Source organism: Alexandromys fortis, unplaced genomic scaffold (assembly GCF_014885135.2).
Source record: "Alexandromys fortis isolate MF-2015 unplaced genomic scaffold, M_Fortis_MF-2015_v1.1 scaffold_40, whole genome shotgun sequence".
Taxonomy (NCBI): Eukaryota; Metazoa; Chordata; class Mammalia; order Rodentia; family Cricetidae; genus Alexandromys; species Alexandromys fortis.
In genome coordinates this window covers 7460502-7481911 of record NW_026067966.1, presented here as the reverse complement: position 1 = coordinate 7481911, position 21410 = coordinate 7460502, and the positions used below count along the sequence as shown (strand labels likewise).

Here is a 21410-nt window from a genome sequence, read left to right as displayed (position 1 = left end):
AGAGAGAGAGAGAGAGAGAGAGAGAGAGAGAGAGAGAGAGAGAGAGAGAGAAACACACATACACACAGAGATAACCCAGAGGAAAGTGTGGGCAAATTGATAGAGATGTAAAAATACCTTCTGTTTGTTTAGAAATCTTGAGGAAATGAGTTGGACAACTCAGGTGGTTTCACAAAGACTCAGGTTGCTATAGACCATTTTATCACTGGAGACAATTGCTCGTGGGCCCTGAGCCAACAAGTTATATAATAACTGTTGTCTAACTTAACATGTGTCAGTTTGGTTTTTGAAGACATGACTTTTGTGGTGATGTATGCCTACAGTTCTATCACCCAGGAGATAGAAGCAGGAGGATCCTGAGACTGAGATCAGTCTGGGTTCCAATCCAGCTTGAGATAGATGGTGAGACCCTGACAGAAACAAACCTCAAGGATTAAAGATGCAGCTCACTGGCAGAGCACTTGCTTAGTGTGTACAAGGCTCCAGGCTCATCTCTAGCCTGAAAACAAAGACATAAAGTAGTGGTTGATTTTAAGTGACCAGTAACTGGTGACATTTATAGTGAGTCGTGAGACACTGGTGTCCTCATGCATGTGGCAGCTGAAGCAATGGGTGCCTGGCATCTCTTCAGGAGAGGGGTCTGTACCATGATGGAGTACAGAGATGGCCTTGAAGCACCAGCCTTCTCTACCCTCTGAGGTCTAGAGAAATAAATTCAGTAGAAAAAAGGTTCCCCAAAAAGTAATGAGGAAAAGAGTTTTCACCTTCCCAAGCCACGAAAGCAAAGGAGACTAATTTTTCTGGGATTTTTATGGAGGTGTTAAGAGGAAAGAATTGTTCTTAACACACACACACACACACACACACACACACACACACAAAATTTGGTTTGCGGGCAGCTTATGACTGTTGTGGTAAGAAGACAAAGGTTGAACTCTTCAATGATGTAAAAAATAAACATGATACTTAAAAACTGAGGCAGGTTGGAATTCATTTAAAAATGAAGAGTGGAAATTTATATAGCTAGCAGGCTAAAATGGCTTATCAAAAGTTAATGATCACAGTAACTTATTATAAAATTATATCTCCTTTTGTTAATGAAATTGAATTTGTTTTGTTTTGTTGGGGTTTGGGCCATTGCTGTTGTTTTTGAGACAGCGTCTCACTGTGCAGCCCAGGCTGCCCTCCAACCCCAGCCTCATTGTAGGACTATGGGTGTGTGCACTATGCCCTGGCATAAGTAGTTCATTCTAGAGATGAACACACTCAAGTCAGAGGTGAAGGACCCTGTGGAAAGTTTGTCCCTCGCAGAATCTGAGAGCCATAAAATCCACACAACAGACAGTCGTGCTTTATGTCACTTCGCTAGAGAAAATAAAATGCACTTCAGAACTTCAGCAAACTTCTCAGTTCACAAAGTGCTTTTCAGGCTGGAAAGATGGCTTAGGCAGCCGTGAAATCTCAGATGCCCAGCAGAAGCAAGAAACGCTTTCTGGCATAGCATTTCCGTAAACTTGGAGTGGGTGGTGCCAAGCACTCATCATTCTTCCTGGCCATTTTCCAGGGAAGAAATGAAGCCATGAGGTTAAGAGTCTCGTCCAAGGTCATGCAGCAGAGGGGTGTCAGGAGTAGGACTCAACCTCAGCTGGGCTGGCACAACTGAGCATGATTTGGGGCTTTAGAGAGAGAGTGTGCGTGTAGATATGTCTTTGTGCCTGCCACTGGCCCTTCTTTCTGTGCTATGGGGGTGTTTCTCTTTATTCACAAGCCCTGTAACTAACCAACACACCCATATTTCTCTTATTAAAGTTTAGCTTTTCTCAAAATCTAAGATTTTAAGACTTTAAATTCATGGAATCACTTTTTTGCTTCTCGGTCTCTGGGAAGGGCAGATGTTCAGAGTAGAATCTACATCATGGACTTTTTTTCATTGTTTTCTCTGGCTCTGCTTTTTCACCAGGAGCCAAAAGCTTTGATTAGATGAGTATTCTACCAAAAGGTCATGCTGTCCCTGCTTTGCCACCAATTATTAGATGTCCCAGTCAAGCAACGTTTGTTGTTTAGCTTCCATTGGCTAGAACATTGTTAGTGTTGGCCACTGCTGGTTGTGAGGAGATAGGAACAGTTCCCATATCACCTCAAACCCTAGAAACAACGCAGTGTCTTCAGATGTGCAGCTGATGAATTAATTGTTGGCTGTCTTCAGCTGCCATGTTCCTGCTGTGTGCGGTGAAGGTACCGGAAGCTGTGTCGGACATGCTGATGTCCGAGTTCCACCATGCAGAAACTGTACAGAGACTGAATGCTGTCCTCAAGTTCCACACGCTCTGGAGGTTTCGCTATCAGGTCTGGCCAAGGATGGAAGAGGGAGCCCAGCAGATTTTTAAGGTGAGAGCTGCTATGTCCATGAAATTAGATCAGCACAGCCAACCTAGGGCTTGTCTAAATGCATGAAACCCAGACCCACAGTGCACAGCGAAAGAATTTTTCTTCCCTCTGAATGTATCAGTAAGCTTAACTCATAAATAAATAGATGCTATTTGATTAAACAAACTGGAATATGGAAGAGCATACGACAAGACAATCAAGTCAGTAGTAGCCTGGATATCTCAGTGCCGTCCTCGGGGTAAGTACCTCAGTGTAGACTGTAACTGCCCAGGCTTTCTGTTGTCCACACACATGCAAACATTTGGGGCAGCATAGAGTGATCAGCACAACTTGAGATCATTTTGTTAAAACACTTCATTTTGCTGACGAGTAAACTGGAGCCCAAAGAGGATCATGCTGTGCCGTGACAGAAAAATCTTAGAAAACAGCCCTTTTCTCTGGTGTTTCTTATGCCTCTAACGGGCCACTCAGACCCTTGACACCTACTAAGGCAGACAGTGTTGACCTCTACCTCCAACTGTTTCCAGCTTCTCCTCCATCTTATCTCACTCTTCTATGTCAACTAACAGATCCCGCCTCCCAGTATAAACTTCACCTTGCCCTCGCCAGTACTTGGAATGCCATCTGTCCCAATGTTTGACCCTCCATGGGTCCCTCAGTGCAGCGGGAGTGTCCAGGACCCCATTAATGAAGACCAGTCCGTGAGTACCAGGCCCTTTCTTTCCCATATCTCCACACTGCATGGGATGCATGAAACCGCTTGGTTTCTTGTTATGAGAATGCAGTAACACAGAAAGCCACAGTGACCCACAGTACCAGGAATAGTAGAAACCAGCTTCTGTCAAGTTAAATTTTGTTTTATTTTCAAAGCATGAAGCAGGCATTTATTTACTGGAAAACAAAACATTTTTGCTACTATTGTTATTATATTAATTTAACTGCAATGTGTGAGCTGCTTGGTGGTTGAAGATATGGGTCCAGCAAGAAGAAACAAAAAGTCAGTAACTTCGGACTCAAAAATTTCTTTCTCGTTTCATTGCCGTCACCACCATCACCATTGCCACCAGTTAGTGTTACAGCCCCCGTAGATATCACTGCCACATGTAACAGATACAGCTGAGGTTATTTACAGAAAAAAAGAACAAAGCAAATATGTGCCTTTTGGAATAGATGCCTTCAAAGCACACCTTTATCATCTATCGAGCAGCATGCCTCTATTAACAATAGTGCCTTTTAGAAACTCAAAAATGAAGCAAACATAGAAAGGGAACACATCTCAGTGAAAACCCACCACATGTCCATGGAATTTTCATAATTTGGTGTGTATATGTTAAGTATATTTCATAGATCTCCCAAAAGGCCTTTAGAAAGATTATACCATTATCTTGCACTTTATACAAAAATACATTTTCTGTTGTCAATGCAAAACTCATCTCTTGCTCTAACAAAAATAAGAGATAGCTAATTCTGAACCAAATATTAATGACATGGCTTACAAATATAGAATTGTACTATTTTGAATGATACCTTGCAAGAAGTTTCCTGCACATCTCAGTCTCAGAACAAAAGAAAGTCATTAATCAATGTGATTACTAAATAAACGTGTGGGAAGATTAGAGAGTTCTAGAAGAAAGATGAGGCATTCTCTGCTTCAAACACTAACCTTTAATATCTTTAACTTTGGCATTGGTAAAGCCTTGTGGTTTATGAATCGAAGACATCCCAAAGGTTACTTGTTAAAAGGGGTTTTAGGTCAGTTGCAGAGGTTTGTAGTTAGTGGCTATTAAGGGAACTAAATAAAAACTAAAATAATTTTGGCTTTCAGTTTGCGCATTCCTACTTTCCACAAATAAGAAATTCTGTCTAGGTCTACAAAATTTTGAACACCAGTATGATTTTTTTCTGCATTGTGTAAATGGGGGTGGGGACTTCAGCTCACACAGTTTGTATATCAGATACTTTGAATGGTAAAATAAATTGTTGGTATTTTGATTCACACATCTTTGAAAACAGTTGAGTATGTGGAGTTGAACATCTCTGCAGGTCATGCATAGATTTTTCTAGGCATTTGCAGTGTTCTCTGTAGAACAGTTCATCTGAGCCCTTACATCCCTCACATATGCTATTGTCTCCATGCCTGATGGCCCGGCAGTGACAAAGAAAGCACACCTGTCTCTTCAATCATGTGTGCAGTAACTCAGGCATCCAACACACGTGTCTTTGAATCTCCTCCCAGATGGGTTCCTTTGATACCAGTAACTCTTTTCCAACAACGATGAGAACCATTTCCGGATTTTATATCCAGCGTTCATGCTCTCTGTTTCCAGCTGCTACAGTCTGCCTTATAACAGACCAGCTTAGCTACCTGGCCCTGGACACTAACCATGCGAGCTGGTGCTGCACCATTCACCTGCTTGTGGCATGCATCATGGTAAACTGGATATCTCTAGAACCATCTGTGACTGTAGGGCAGCAGGGAGATGTGAACTTGCCATCGTACTTCAACTCCAGTGGCCACTGCCTTGCTCTGATCACTGACTCTGTCCCTACAGCTCTCAGCGGCTATCTCAGCAAATGCATCATTACTAAGGAAGACATAAATGGTGGAGCCACTGCATGGGATGAATCTTCTGTTCTTAGTCTCTATCTTTCATGTGTGGGATGGTAGATTGGTGTTAATGTGTTTACTTCTTATTTTGCACTCAACTTTACAGCATCCTACTTCACATTCAGTAGCAGTCTCCTACAGAGTATTTCCAGTGTGCCGCCGTACTTACTAAGGAATGCTATTTACATTGTGCAAATACTGGAGTGATAAAATGAAGTAAATCATATAACTAAGTAGTTTATTTGAGAGCCATAACTCTTTCTTTCTCCTTTGCATGTTCTATTTGATTAACCTTATATGATAAATGTTCTCATTTGAAGCCAGTTTAATAAAAGTTATTCTTCATGTTTAAATCGTGAATTGCTATCACCTGAACATGTGAAATACAGTTGTTTCCAGCAGTCACAGACATGCTTGAGGAATAACGATGAGTAGGGGGGAAATCACCAACTGCAGAATTTTAATGTGTGTTGTGTGTGTGTGTGTATAGGTAGGTAGATGGATGGATAGATAGATGATAGATAGATAGATAGATAGATAGATAGATAGATAGATAGATAGATAGATAGATAGATGGATGGATAGGAAGGTCATGGATGACCTAACATTTCCTGAGGGCAAGCTCCCATCTTTGAGTGATTGTTGGATCACTCTTGGTGCCTATGATCCTGTAAGAAATGTGGCCATGCACTTGCTTTTGTGTCTCCACAGAAATCCTTCTCTGCCCGGGCTGTGTCCCGCTCTCATCAGCGGGCAGAGCACATCTTAAAGAACTTGCAGCAAGAAGAAGAGAAGAAACGTCTTGGTCGTGAAGCCAGCCTGATCACCGCCATCCCCATCACCCAAGAGGCTTGCTATGAGCCCACCTGCACACCCAACTCAGAGCCTGAGGAAGAAGGTGCCTTCCCAGCTGGGACTTCATGGTGGTGGGGGGTATGCCACAGGGAAAGAACTGGCTTTCAGATAAATAAGGATGAAACCTCGTGACATGCTCTCCCCTGTCTCTCCTTCACAAAGAGAGAAAAAATGCTATTTTCTGAAGTTTAGAATTATTGCATACCTAGAGAGTAGTAGTAACCTTGAACAAACCAGTCTGATAGCAGGTTGAGAACTGGTTGTCATTCAGGAAAGATGAATCTCCCATGCACAAACAGCAAATTTGCTGAGTCTTCCTTACTAAAAACAAGTTTGCCTATTAGCCCTTTTTAACATCCCCAAGTATAAATAGCTTTCTGGTGGTATCAAAAAATGATCTGTGAACCATTCTAAATTCATTGATTTAGCATTTGTGGGGAATTTTACAAGGTATTTTCTGCTTCTGTAGAAGTTCTTTGGTTTTCTAAGTATGTGGTAAAGTTACCTAGCGTTCCGGTCTGAGAGTGGGAGTCCTTGATGTAAGTATAACTTTACTTGTGGTGATGATAAATTTGCATTATAAAACCCAAATTCACATGCCCCATTCTGCTTGCCAGTAGAAGAAGTCGCCAATCTGACATCCCGACGGCTGTCTGTGAGTCCATCCTGCACCTCCAGTACATCCCACCGGAATTACTCCTTCCGCAGAGGGTCAGTCTGGTCTGTACGCTCAGCAGTCAGTGCTGAAGGTGTGTCTTCTGGCCAGCATGCTGTTCTTGATGACTACTTTGTTCTGAAACATATTCTAATAAAGAAGTGCTTTATGACTTAGAGTTTATATTTAGTTATGTGAGCAAATTTGAGTTCAAGGTTTCTGTGATATTAGCATCCAGGCTTTATTCTTTTGCTGAGATGTATCTAGTTGTCCTGTTTAATAATTATTAAGTATACCCTCCCTTAACTTTTCTTGGCACTATTTTCAAAAGACTGTGAGCGAAGCGACGTATCTCATGATTCTTTTATACTGATCTGTTTCGGTCTCGGTCTTGGTTATAGCTTTCTAGTTAAAGGAAGTGAAAGCCCCTCTCACTTTGTTTTTCATCTCTAAGATTGTTTCAGCTATTCTTGATCTCTTGGCATTCCTGTGTGAATTTTAAGATGGGTTCATTCATTAGGCGTATGTATCTGAATCACTGTATCCATGAACACGGGTTATCTGTCCATCCATACTATTTTAATATGTGTGATTTTTTTTTGGTTTACAAATCTTACACTTCTTTTGTCAAATTTATTCCTATTTAATTTGTTGTTTTTGCCAGTTTATAGAAACTTATTCTTCAAATTTCACTTACAAGGATTTTTATTACTAATGTGCGGAAATAAAAGTTAATTTTTCCACATATGTTTTATGACCTGAAAATTTGAGATTGATGAGATTGTTTATTTCTTTTGTTTTTTTTCTTTTCCCTCCCTCCTTCTTTCCTTCCTTCCTTCCTTCCTTTCTTTCTTTCTTTTTCTTTTTTTTTTTTTTTTTTTTTTTTTTTTTTTTNTTTTTTGAGACAGGTTTTCTCTGTGTAACAGCCCTGGCTGTCCTGGAACTCCCTCTGTAGATCAAGTAGGCCTTGAACTCACCCAGATTTGCCTCCCTCTGCCTCCAAAGTATTGGGATTAAAGGCATGTGCCACCACTGCCTTGCAAGATGGTTTATTATTTTCAGTGATATTTTGTGTATGTTCCTTAGGATTATATATAAATTATATATTATTATGTATTATATATAATCTTGAAGTTACAGTCATGTTATTTGCAAACAGAAACTATTCACTTCTTGTGAGTTAGGCCTTTAATTTATTGTGGCTTCCTTTCTGAGTACATCCTGCTCTATGCTGGACAACAGTGTTTTCTGTTGACACTTTGCATGTGCCTGGGTGCAGTGCTGTGTAACTCTTTGATTTCCTTGTGAATTCTGTCTAAGCATCCCCAGAACAGGTTCTGTTGAGCGCAGTTGTTCCCGGATATAAACAGTGTTTTCTTGTTTCTCTGAGTCCCTCATACATTTTCTATGGAAAGTGAATCAAGTCAAAAAAAAAAAAAAAAAGAAAAGAAAAAAGCTGGGCAGTGACAGTATACGCCTTTGATCCCAGCACTGGAGAGTCAGAGGCAGGTAGATCTCTGGAATCTCTGTGAGTTAAAGGTCAGCTTGGTCTACAGAGTGAGTTCCAATACAGCCAGGGCAACATGGAGAAATGCTATCTCAAAAAAAAAAAAGTGAATAAAGTTTATAATGTGACAGATGTCTATATTCTATCTACTCCATATCTGTCACTTTAGCACTCCATATGCACTGAATGAACAGGTAGGATTGGAAACAACTGAGTAAAGCATTTATCTTCCAGCCCCTCACAGCCCCCTAAAATCTCGATAGACACATAAGAGAAGTCTTGTCTTATAGAACACTCAAAGAGCCAACATTCTTTATATGGTATAAAAAATGTTTATTTTGTATTAATAAGTGGCTTTATTTTCATATCAATATGCTGTTAAATAACTTTACTACCTTGCTTGACTTTTACTACCTTCATTGCCCTTTCCTTTATTCTAAGCAAAGCAATTATCAATTTTAATATTTATTGTATTTATCAGATGAGGACATTAATATGGCTGGGTTTCACTATTCCTGCCTTAAATGCACATGCTTTCTGCTACCCGATGTTCATGCTATAGCATTATAGTCTCTCACACATGCCTGTGACACATGGCACTATGAAAAACGCCTTACTCCTCACTTAGAATTTTGTTCTCTCTGATTTCATACTATGAACCAGTTCCCTCTCTCGCTCTGCCTGTGCTTCTCTCCCTCTACAATACAAGGTTAATGACAGTGCTGGGGAAGAGGGTTGATTTTGTTTCGTAGAGGAAGGCACTCTCCCTGATGCCACACTTTTTATTTTAGCAATATTATAGATTGTTTTGTCAAATAGGATTTGAACTGCAAATTGTTGTTGCATTAGGATTTTGTCTTTCCCTCCAGATGAGGAACACACCACTGAACACACACCAAACCACCATGTGCCTCAGCCTCCGCAAGCAGTATTCCCAGCATGCATCTGTGCAGCAGTCCTTCCCATCGTTCACTTAATGGAGGATGGAGAGGTGCGAGAAGATGGAGTGGCAGGTATCATCTGGCCGGCCAAGCCATTTCATTCTTACCCTGCCATCTGATGGGAGACAGCAGTTCTGTCTACCATATGCTAGATTGTTCTATGTACATGTTATAATTATAGATGTTGAACATAGCACACTAATGTAATCAGTTTCTCTGCCTCCTTCTCTTGCTACTTTTAGTACCTTTACCAAGAAATTGCATTAAAATAGGTTGCTAGGTCCATAAAAATTTTTATTACCAGAAAACATAACATATTTGACTATCAAGAAGTCAAACAGTGATTTTTTTTCCCACCTCAGAAATCTCAGCTATGAATTCCATCACATCAAAGCCTTCATTCCTGCTTGACTGTCTTTCCAGATATACCAGTCAAGAGAAGTCTGAAAGACAGAATAATAAAATAGGGATAAAGTGGCTATATTTATAATGGACGAAAGTTAATATTCTTTTTGCCTTGTTTTTCTTTTTTATCCTTTGCTAAGGACTGAACCTAGGATCCTGCACATAATAACCAAGACCTCTAACACTGAGATGCTCCCTCAATCCTCGTCTTCCTTTAAAACGTTGATATAGAGTCTCATTAAGTTGCTAGGTTTGCTTTAAACTAACTTACAGCTGAGGCTAACCTTGAATTTGAATTTCTCCTGCCTTAGTACCCCCACCCCTGCCAAGGCATTGGAATTGCAAGCCTAGGCCACCAGACTCAGCTAAGGTTAATATTCTTCCAATTTTAATATTTTTACTTTGAGAGAGCACAAGATTTTTATTATTAATATTGAAACTCAATTATAATTTTAATACCCACCCTAAAATGAGCAAAAGTTCTAAGCAGTCTCTGGGCCTGTTACACACAAAAGTACATCCTGCACAAAAGAATGACACAACGACGTAAAACAAAACTATCTTACATTTTGTTTACAAAGCTGCAAACCTTATTTTAAATTGAACTATCCAAAGTTAGAGAAAAGGCAAGAAAATTATCAAGAAAAATAACACCTCAGAAAGAAGCATAAATTTGGGACAAGCATTGGAATGTTGTTTCACAATATGCGTAAAAGGCTGAAAGCTAGAAAAACCCTTTGGCATAAAGTTGGTTTTTTAGTATAAAAACTTGTAAAGGGCCTTGTACATTATATATCATATATGATAATGGATCTTTGAAAATGATATAAATGCCTAAACACAGGATATCAATTAGATCGTGTTGCTTCTGTATGATAGCATTCTCAACACTTTGGAAATCCTAGTCAAAAAAGTTAGCTTAAAGAGTGTTCTGCTCAATGCTAAGTAGTGTTTGGAATAGTATTTTTTATAAGCTGCTTTTAAATATGTGTATGTATGATTTTCATGAATGTGAAAAGCAGACCCCAAAGTTAGTAGCTTTCTATGCTAAACTTAACAGTTTTTATTTTCTCTCCAATTTTTTCTGTATTTTCATATTTTAAATATCATATTGCTTTATTGAAGCAATAAGACTTTTTTCAGTCTTATAAAAATATTTTAGTAAGCAGTTTTGACCTAGAAACCCCATCTCTGGTTTGTGTATCGAGCTCAGTGATAGAACATTTGTCTTGTATCTATGCACCTGTCTGTAAACTCCTGGCTCAGTCTCCAGCGCCACACACAAGCGTGCACACACACACACTCATTATCATACTTTTTTTATTGATTTTATTGAGCTATACATTTTTCTCTGCTCCCCTCCCTTCCTCTCCTCTCCCCTCTACGCTCTCCCATGGTCCACATGCTCTCAATTTACTCCAGAGATCTTGTCTTTTTCTGCTTCCCATGTACATTAGATCCATGTATATCTCTCTTAGGGTCCTCATTGTTGTCTATGTTTTCCGGGGTTGTAAATTGTAGGCTGGTTTTCTTTGCTTTATGTCAAAAAGCCACTTATGAGTGAGTATATATGATAATTGTCTTTCTGGGTCTGGGTTACCTCATTCAGTATGATGGTTTTTAGATCCATCTATTTGCCTGCAAATCTCAACATGTCATTATTTTTTTCTGCTGTGTAGTACTCCATTGTGTAAATGTACCGAATTTTCCTTATCCATTCTTTGGTCGAGGGGCATTGAGGTCACTCATACATTTTAATTATTAGGAAAGATACTTGAAAATTAAAGCTTAAAATTATATATTTCTTATTCATAGTATTTATTTGTATAGCTCTTGATTTTAATTAGATGGTTAATTTCTGAAGCAAAAAATATTAGTATTATTTATCAAAATATAGTCTAGATGATAAATTCATACTATATTCTAAGCTCGTAGCTTAGAAACCAGCAGAACTGAGGACCACTGCTCAAACTGAAGATCATGTGTTGTTGACCTCCACTCATGGGCTTCCTTCCCCAAGGCTATCCAGGGAACCTCATCCTGACCTGTGTTTCAGTGAAGTAGCGCTGTCCCCATAGTATTATGTATTTATTCCTATGAATGAAATCACTGCAAATTCAACTACTTTATCTTGCTGAAATAGATACTGTTTAAAGTATCTGGATAATAAAAATTCATTCTTACTTTATTTGTATATTAAGCCAAACCACATTTTAAAACCTAAATTTATAAACATAAATTTAGGAATTTATGCTGGGGTAAGCATAAGCAGTTAAGAGCATTTGCTTTGGTTCCCAGCACTGATATAGTGGATCACAACCATCTGTGACTAGTTCCAAGGGATTCAGTGCCCTCTGACTTAATCTTTGCATACACCAGGTACACTTGGAGTATACATACACACATGTAGGCAAAACACTCACATATATATAATAAAATAAGTGAATCTGAAAATCATGTTAAAAATTAAAATTTAAAGCTGAATTTATGCAAAATGCAATGAAATTTGACATTATTTCAACGAAGACTTGCATTGCCAACATTAGGCTGGTCTCCAGGGGGAAGACAACTGAATATACTCACGAATATATTCACAAACACAGTGTTTGTGCATGGTGCTGATTCAATCTTGTTTTCTTTTCCTTAATTGAGAAAATATTCAATAAAAACAAAAACCAGCAGCTTTCTTCCTTTTAATACAAAAAGTGTTCGGAGGACGATTTTTTTTTAATATCATGACCATTTGAGCTTATTCCTTTTTACTTTTTAAAGAATAATAGTTATTATTTGAAAATTTCACACATGTGTACAATTTTAATCATATTCATCCATCTCTCTACCTCTCTCCAACTCACTCCCACAAACCCTTCTTTTTCTCAGTTTGATGTTTTCTTTCCTTTTATTTTACTTTATTTTTTTATGTGTAAGGTTTCTGTCTGTGTATACATCTGTGCACCACATTCATACCTGGTGCCTAAGGAGACCAGAAGAGAGCATCTGACCTCTTGGAACTGGAATCAGAGATGGCTGTGAGCCACCCTGTAGGTGCTGGGAATTGAATTCAGGTCCTCTTGAACAGCAGCCAGCCCTCCTGACTTCTGTGCCAATCCTCTAGCAAGGATGCTTTCTTTTTTCAGGTTACCAATAGTAGTAGCCCCTGCATCCAGTTATTGCTGACCATGTGGAAATGATGTGGGCCTATCCAGAGGCAGAGGCAACTTGTTAATAATAGCCACATGCCCAAAGAAAAGTAACTCTCCCTCCCTCTACAGCCATCAAATGCCACTAGCTCCTGAGCAAAAAGTTCAGACTCCGGAGCCCCTCCCCCACACATGCTGGAGTTTTGACTGCCTTAGTCTTGTACAGGCAACCCCACCTGCTGGGTGGATTTTGCACCAACCCTGTCCAGAAGACAGCATTTTAGAGTAGTTTTATCATCTACTAGCTCTTAACATTCTTTCTACCCACTCTTCCTCAACGTTCCTTGAACCTTGAATGGAAGGAGGGTCATAGAGATTATCCATTGTGTGGCTGAATATTTGCAACCCCTTATTCTCAAGACTTGGACCAACCATGAGTTTCTGTCTTAAGCAATTCTCACTGCAAAAGAAGAGTGTCTTTGACCAAGGGTAAGAGCAGCTTACCTTTTATAAGTTTATATCTGTAGATATAAACATAAATATTGAGAAGCTAGTTTGACAACAAGACCATTTAGTATTGCATCAGTAGGTTCCCCCTAGAATCCTAGTCATGGCTTGTTGACCAAATTACAGTACCAGCCGTGAAATCCATTCTGTGGAACAGCCTCAGATCTGATCAAAAGGGGTCACTTTCCCCTAGAACCCTCATGCTACTACTGGCCAATGGTCATCAGTTAGATCCCTAAGACTCACATGATAGAAAACCATCAACTCCGGAAAAGTTTTCAAAGTAGAAAAAAAGGGCTCATTGAAGTTTAGTAAATCATGTGAAAACTTCTTCTGGTTGATGAATTTATGGCCACTTTCTTTTCTCTTCTGAAGTCAGTGCTGTGGCCCAGCAAGTCTTGTGGAACTGTTTAATTGAAGATCCATCAACAGTTCTTCGACATTTCCTGGAAAAATTGACTATCAGCAATAGACAAGTGAGTTGCTCTTCCTTGTCTGTAGCTGTGTGTATGGGTTCTGCTGGAAGCAAGCAAAGGACTCGACAGTGTTGGTGTGTGACGTTAGTGTACTCTGACGTCTCCTAATAGGTGCCTTTTATGTAATCATATGCAATATTCATCTTTGCTAGTACAGTTGAGATTTCTCTTGCTTTTTTCCATGTGTGCATGGTACATTGCTTGGTAACCCCACAACTTACAAAATTCTCAATATTTTATACAAATATTAAATGAAGCTTGATGTTTTTAGGGTTGAATACATATACAGAATTCTAGTCATTTGGTAGCCTGGAATGCTAAGGGGGTTATTCCAATATGTTAATGTTCTCCATCACCCAAAAAGCTAATTTACCAGAACACCTGCAAGGTGTTAAATAAAGGTCATTTTCTGGACAATAAGAAAACAAACTGATGATTAAAATGGTTTCTATTGTGATTATATTCACTAGAAGATTGAGTTTGGCTTCTGGGAAGTGAGGTTGTTTACAGGCATTTTAACTTATCTTTCCTTGGCTTCATTTTATCTCATTGATTTGAAGCCTAGGAAACCAAATTAGGGAAGTCAATTAATCTAGTGCTCACAGTACTTTCCAGATTAGGTCCCTCCCCACATTCCCTTTCCACCTGGCAGCCATGACAAATGCATCATCCAGCGAAGTGCACAACCCTTCCATGATCTACCAGTTACCTGTAGACACAATGCACAGTTGTATTTTAAAATAAAATGGTCTGCTGAGGTGCGATATTTATATGTTATCCATAAAAGAAAAGAGTCCCACTCATTTGCATAGTAAGAATCACATGTAGTATCAGTATCTATGGATTGGTTTCTGCTCTGCCATGTTAAAGTGGTGAACGTAATTGAAATTAACTGAAGGGCAAAAGTTAGGAAAATTCTTCTCTTTTCAAGCAGTTAGTCTCTGACAGCATGGCTGTGTGGGGGCTGCTGCGTGGGGGCTGACGCATCTGCTTTTCTTTTAGGATGAGCTAATGTACATGCTGCGCAAACTTCTCTTAAATATCGGAGACTTTCCAGCTCAGACATCACACATCCTATTCAACTACTTGGTGAGTATCAGCAGCTAATAGATTAGAAATGATTTTTGGTAGGAATTAGGAACATGGAGAAAGGAAAGTGGAGATCCCTCCCCAATAAATTCCTCATAATTGTATAATTGAAGGGTGGTTGGCAGAAGTTTCCACTTTTAGTATGTGGAAATCCCTGCCTGGCACAATCTTTGGCATCCAGTGGACCCTCAATAAACGTTATTTTCTTGGTCCTCCTTTCAGCATTACGCAACCTGCCTACATTAGTTAGTTCACGTCATTTTTAGTCATCCCAACACACACACACACACTCACACACGCATGCTAGAAAGAATGGTAAGTGTAGGTTTCCGTAGCAGCTCTTATGCTTTAGCATGATCCAACAGCTTCTCTTTGGCCCCTCCCAGACTTCCCTGCTCTTTCTTCAAATTCTTCTCCTTAAAACCTTAAAATGCATTTGACTATGCATTCTGTTTGGATACTGAGGCATGTTAACTATTCTCAATCCAGGCAAACTGACGGACAAATAACTATCTTTGACCTTTTCTCCCTTTGTGTTATAACCGTTTCAGCCACATGAATACACATCTGTAGCAGCGTGATAAACAGCTCACACCACAAATCTACAAGTGTGGGCAATGTTTGTAATCCCTTTATTGTGTCTATGACAAATTTGGTCTTCCTTCTCAGTGTCCACTCGTTGGCTGCCCAGGAAAAAAATAAATATCTGATTCACATGAAAGCCATCTTAGCCAAGGGCTCTCTGCAGTCCCCTGACTAACGCCACTGGAAGTGTTAAGGAAGCATTTGAGCAAAGACTATAAATGCAGGGATGATTTAGTTTTAAGAAGAAAATTCGAGAAAAGGAAAACTGGAGTGTAGGAAGAACATGGCTCTGTGCTTGTTCTTTTGACTCAGGTGGGACTAATCATGTACTTCGTGCGGACTCCGTGTGAGTGGGGGATGGACGCCATCTCTGCCACACTGACCTTCCTGTGGGAGGTAGTCGGGTATGTGGAGGGCCTCTTCTTCAAGGATCTCAAGCAGACGATGAAGAAGGAGCAGTGTGAGGTGAAGCTCCTGGTCACTGCCTCCATGCCAGGTAATCCCTAGGTCTAATTATATGTGTATATTCTCCTTTGGAAGATTGGGACTTTTTCACTCACAGGAAAAATAGAATTCCAACCACTCGTATTGAATGCACTCAAGAATTTTTGTTTAGAATAGTCAGAAGGAGTATAATAGTCCCTTCAAACAGTCAGGAGTTGTGAGATGAAAAGGCAGATATCTGAACAGAGTGCCAAGAAATCAGTCCTTGAAGAGTGGCCAAGGTTAAAGATTTGTTTAAGTCTATCGCAGAGAGTAGTCGAACTGAAAGCCATTGTGAGTGAGTTTTTGGCACTGCCATTTGAATGGCAGTGTTTCTACAGCAAGGACCCTCGGCCTTTGTAAACTCAATGAGAGGAGGCTTTATGAAAAGCTGGAAGAGGGAAAAACAGGAAGAGGGAGAAATAGGAAAGAACACAATGGGTGTTATCAACTCTTGCTGCAGTTCCTCTGCTCTCAGCACAGCTGGTCTGTCCTTGGGATGAAGATTTTTAACAAAGCCTTATCCTTGTGCGCAGAGTATTAAAATATACGAGGATATGTGCATTGAAATGAAGAGAAAGGCTAAATTATGCAGAGGTGAGAACACTGGCTCCAACAGCAAGAAAAAAAAGCCCATGTTAAAATCAGCCCCGCCATTTAGTAGCCTTATAAGTAGAACTAGCAGTGGAAAAATAAAATCATTTCTCATGCCTTCTTTCCATGTATGTGATATTTAAATGTGATTCCTAACTCACAGTTATGCTGAATACATTAGTTTCTGTTTATGAAATACTTTATTGAAAGACGTGATTTGTGATACTCATCCAACAAGGATGGGTAATTACACATTTTATGCTGTGTAGTTGGGATTTTTCAATGAAAAAAAAATGTCATATTGTCACTAGTATTCTTAAAAACTGGTTATGTGCCTAGTTTGAAGTCAGTCTGGGCTGGATAAGACCGTATTACCTGTTTCAAAAGCAAGCAAATTAAATTAAGAACTTGATAAGCTTATTGGTTCTATTTCAGTTTTAATGTTTCATGTTGTGACTGCAAACTTCCAGGAAGCACTATGTTCAGAGTTATTTTTATTTTGGGTAGGTACCAAAACCCTGGTGGTTCATGGACAGAACGAATGTGACATTCCAACCCAGTTGCCCGTCCATGAGGACACTCAGTTTGAAGCCCTGCTGAAGGTGCGGAAGTCTTTTTGACTGATTGTTATGCATGCCCATAGCCTCCTCAGTAAATATGCTGTAGAATTATAATAAATGGCACTTTCTGTATTCAAACTAACATATCCAATTCTTCTCTCTCCAGAACCCCCTCTACTGTTGTACACTTCTATAATTTCTGCCATTTTTAACTGACATTTTAGCTCTGTATTAAAGCAGGCGAAATTGGGCAGATTCTGTCTCAAACAGCAGCGTTGCCTTTGGATGTTATTCCCAGTTCCCCCGAAAGCTGTCGATTCCAGTTTAGGAACATTCGGCGTTACTGTTTTAGCTTTTTACTGGGCCTCACAGAAGTAAATTCTAGCCATCAGCTGATGTAATACCGAGAGCAATCTATATAGTACAGAAATCACTGATGACGCAGGAAATATATCTTAGAATAAATCAGGCCGGCAAAGAAAGAGCTTTCTAATGTTTATAAGAATCCCCCTCAAAAGGAGTGCAGTTGGCTGCTACCTGTTCCTGCTAGGCTTTTTTTTTTAAAATATTTATTTACTATTATGTATACAATATTCTGTCTGTGTGTATGCCCGCAGGCCACAAGAGGGCACCAGACCCCATTACAGATGGTTGTGAGCCACCATGTGGTTGCTGGGAATTGAACTCAGGACCTTTGGAAGAACAGGCAATGCTCTTAACCTCTGAGCCATCTCTCCAGCCCCACCTGCAAGGCTTTTAATGTAACGTAATGAGTATCCTAGGATGGTAACCTCACTCATCTGGAGTCTGGAGTCTGCATCCTTAATCATCTTTCCTTACTGGATAAGAATGGAGCCCAGTTCTGGACCCTAATATAAGTAGAAAAGTGGAGGTGGGGGCATGACTTTTCTTTCAGACTTCTTTGAAACTATCAAGCTTTTGACACCACCCATTTGCATACTTGCCTTGGAGGGTGGATACCAAGATTCAGTCAGTGTGTCCCCTTCCTGGCTTTACTACAGCCAGTGTAACATAAGTCACAGGACCTCTCTAGTCAGTTTCTTTTCCATATTAGTTTGACCATACATGTTATCTACATGGAAGACTCTGGAGCCAGCCTACATAAGCACTAGATACATTATAGTTAGGATTATTCTTAATGTGGTTACTAAGTATACTTCCCTAATCTCATGCCCAGGAGGTGCCACTGACCCTTCATAGTCTGTCACTCAAGTCTTTGGACACTGTAAGAATAGATGACTTATTTTACCAGCCTTTACTATATTACTTTTAGATAAACATATCCCTATATGTTCTCATGTCCCTTTAAGAATTACCTTGTGTCTTTCTAGCATATTATCTACCCACCAGGTATTACAGTCTTGGTAAACATTTATAAAATTTGTTGATATTGCTCTAGGAGTGTCTAGAGTTTTTCAACATCCCAGAATCCCAGTCAACACATTACTTCCTCATGGATAAACGATGGAACCTCATCCACTACAACAAGGTAAGTCTGCGGTCATCATGCCCAAACCTTGACTGAGTACAGCTTATTACTGCTGAGGCATCACTCATTCAGTTATATGCATGGTCACTTGGGTTTCTTGGCTTTGGACCAACTGATTTGTTTCTGTCCCTTAGTGCCCCATCTGTAAAAGGAACCTGATTAGAGTATGTGTGCCGGGGTGGCTGTCATCATTGGACGAGATAGGCCAGGTTGAGCTCTGAGCCAATCATCGTGGTTGATATGGGTGAACATGTCATATTTTTATATTGTATTGACAGCTTTTCATTGCTGTGACCACATACAATATAGAAGAGAACTTGTGAGGAAGGGTTATTTTAGCTCATGGTTAAAGTCAATCCACTAAAGCCAGGAATGCATGGTAACAGGAGCTGGAGGGGGCTCATCAATCAGTCCCATAGCATCTTCAGTCAGGAAGCCTAGCAGGAGTGCCTGTGCGCAGATCACTTCCTCCTTTTTCTTCTGTCCAGGTCCCCAGCCCATGACATTACGTTGACAGTGAAGACTAACCAGCCCATATATACAGTAATGGCAACCGTGTGCCTCTTTGGAATTTTAGCCATTTTGGTTTTCTTTCCCTTGCTTTAAACACGATGATGGTGACTTTATCTAATAAACAAAATGATACTTTAGGTGGTCCCCAGGCTTACTTTAACCCTAAAACACCCAGTGCTGAGAGTAGATACCCAGACTGGGCAGAATGAAAGTTTCCCGAGAAAGGGATATTGCCTTCTTTAAGGTTCTGTGGAAATGAGAAGTGGAAGGTAGCAAAAGCAGAAACCATTAGAAAATAAGTGAACATTGTGTCTGCCTGCCTTTGGATAAATAGGAAATGAAAATAAAACGTAATTTGTGTTGAGCTGGTTTTTCTCTCTGTGTGACCCACTGCAGACCTATGTTCGAGACATTTATCCCTTCCGGAGGTCCGTATCTCCACAGCTGAACCTTGTGCATATGCATCCAGAAAGGGGGCAGGAGCTCATTCAGAAACAGGTGCTTAACCACACCTCTTTATTCTGGGTCATGTTGTTGGGGGGGGGGAGGCTGCACACACATTCCCAGCCTTGAGATTCTGCAGCTCCATCATGATCCTGTCTTCTGATAATGGATGATAGATAACTTTGCTCAGTAGATTGTCCCCTCAAATATGCAAGTTTTATAAATTGGATCCTGGTGCATAAGTTATTCAGAGAAACTCATATGGGATAATATTATGAAGCATATAATAGAAATACACTAACTTATTAACAGGCTAGTTTCTAGGGTTTTCATTTCACATTTTTATAAAGTGGTATTGAAGGAATACATAGGTGGCATATAGTGGTAAATGATCGCAACCCTGGTACTGAGAAGGCAGATATGGTGTTCAAGCTCACCCTCAGCTACATAAGGGTTTCAAAACTCTCATGAAATCCTTTCTTAAATAAAAAAAAAAAATAGGGGCTGGGAAGATGACTCCATGGGTAAAGAGCTTGCTGTGCAAACATACGGACATGGGATCTGACCCCAACACGCATAAAGAGTTCAGAGTGGTGGTGTGTATCTGTACCCGCAGTGCTGGGGAAAGGAAGGTGGAGCCACAGGGCTCCCTGACCAGCCAGCCTACCTGAAATAGTGCGATCTAGGCTCAGTGAGACCTGCCATCTCTAGAAATAAGGCTGAGCATGACAACGCGTGAAGTTGACCTCTGGCAAGCACACCTGCATACTCTCATGTACCACGTGCACACAAAGTATACATGGTATAGTTTGTATACTATTTTTGTTTTGTTTTGTTTTTCGAGACAGAGTTTCTCTGTGTAATAGTCCTAGCTGTCCTGCAACTGCTCTTGTAGAGCAGACTGACCTTGAGCTCATAGAGATCTACCAGCCTCTGCCTCCTGAGTGCTGGGATTAAAGGCGTGCCCCACCACTGCCCAGCTAAATGTGTATCCCAAGCTGGCCTCGAACTCAGATCCTCCTGCCTCTGCCCCTTCAGCATATCCTACCGGTCTGCACCACCAGAGCCAGCCATTATTAGTATAGTGACTTAAGTCAGGTGAAAAATAGGTAAAAATATAGTGAGTGCCTCAAAATAGCACCAAACTAAAAGCCGGAGATCTAGAGTCCATCCCTACTGTGCAACTGACTAGGACCCTGAAAACAGAGCAGACACAGCCAAACAATCTAATACTGGAGAGCAGAACAGCATTCACATGCTTGGTCTCAAATCAGACTTTGATCCTAAAGAAAGTCAGCAATCTGCATACAGAACAGGACTTTATACACAGCACCAAAATTGATAATTTTCTCAATGTAGTTCTAATGCTTGTGTATTAACAAACTTACTTTTAAGAAAAATACATAAACAATAATTCAAAGATACTTGATCAAATCGTTTTTTCTGCACACATCAAGGAGGCTACTACTTTTTATATTAAAATATCATTTGTAGTAATACGAGCGGCGGGGCTGCTTCCCGCCACCCAGCTAGCTTTACCTGAAATAATTACACGGAAACGGTATTCTTTTAAACACTGCCTGGCCCATTAGTTCCAGCCTCTTATTGGCTAGCTCTTACATATTGATCTAACCCATTTCTAATATCCCTATAACACCACAAGCTGGCTTACCAGGAAAGATCTTAACCTGCGTCTGTCTGGAGCAGGAGAATCATGGTGACTCACTGACTTGGCTTCTTTTTCCCAGCATTCTGTTCTGTTTACTCTCTCCACCTAATTTTCTATCCTATCAGGGCCAAGCAGTTTCTTTATTACTTAACCAATGAAACAACAGATAGAAAGATAACCCTCCTCCATCATTTCCCTTTTTTCTGTTTAAACAAAAAAGAAAGGCTTTAACTTTAACATAGTAAAATTACGTATAACAAAACAGTTATCAAGTAAGAATTACAGTTACAATATTTATATCTACTTTATCTTTTATCATAACTAAGGAAAACTATTACTATCCATTTTTTAACACCATCAAAGACTTTAGAAGGATATAATATTACCTAAGCAAACAAGAAGTCCAAAGCTCTAGAAATAACAGAGACATCTCGCTGCCTGGACAGTCACCCAAAGTTCCTCTGTACTGTTGGGGCATCCA

General features: G+C 40.0%; 1 protein-coding gene across 1 annotated transcript in view; it reads left to right on the top strand.

Annotated features, from left to right (window-relative positions):
• The window catches only part of Unc80 (unc-80 homolog, NALCN channel complex subunit), a 178201-nt gene that overhangs the window by 106377 nt on the left and 50414 nt on the right, over window positions 1–21410 (top strand). Inside the window, 12 exon segments of the mRNA XM_050154194.1 lie at window positions 324–402; window positions 2207–2388; window positions 2958–3089; window positions 5708–5894; window positions 6469–6600; window positions 8883–9026; window positions 13382–13482; window positions 14485–14571; window positions 15469–15652; window positions 16741–16835; window positions 18214–18303; window positions 19213–19314. Coding sequence (XP_050010151.1) covers window positions 324–402; window positions 2207–2388; window positions 2958–3089; window positions 5708–5894; window positions 6469–6600; window positions 8883–9026; window positions 13382–13482; window positions 14485–14571; window positions 15469–15652; window positions 16741–16835; window positions 18214–18303; window positions 19213–19314 — 1515 coding nt within the window.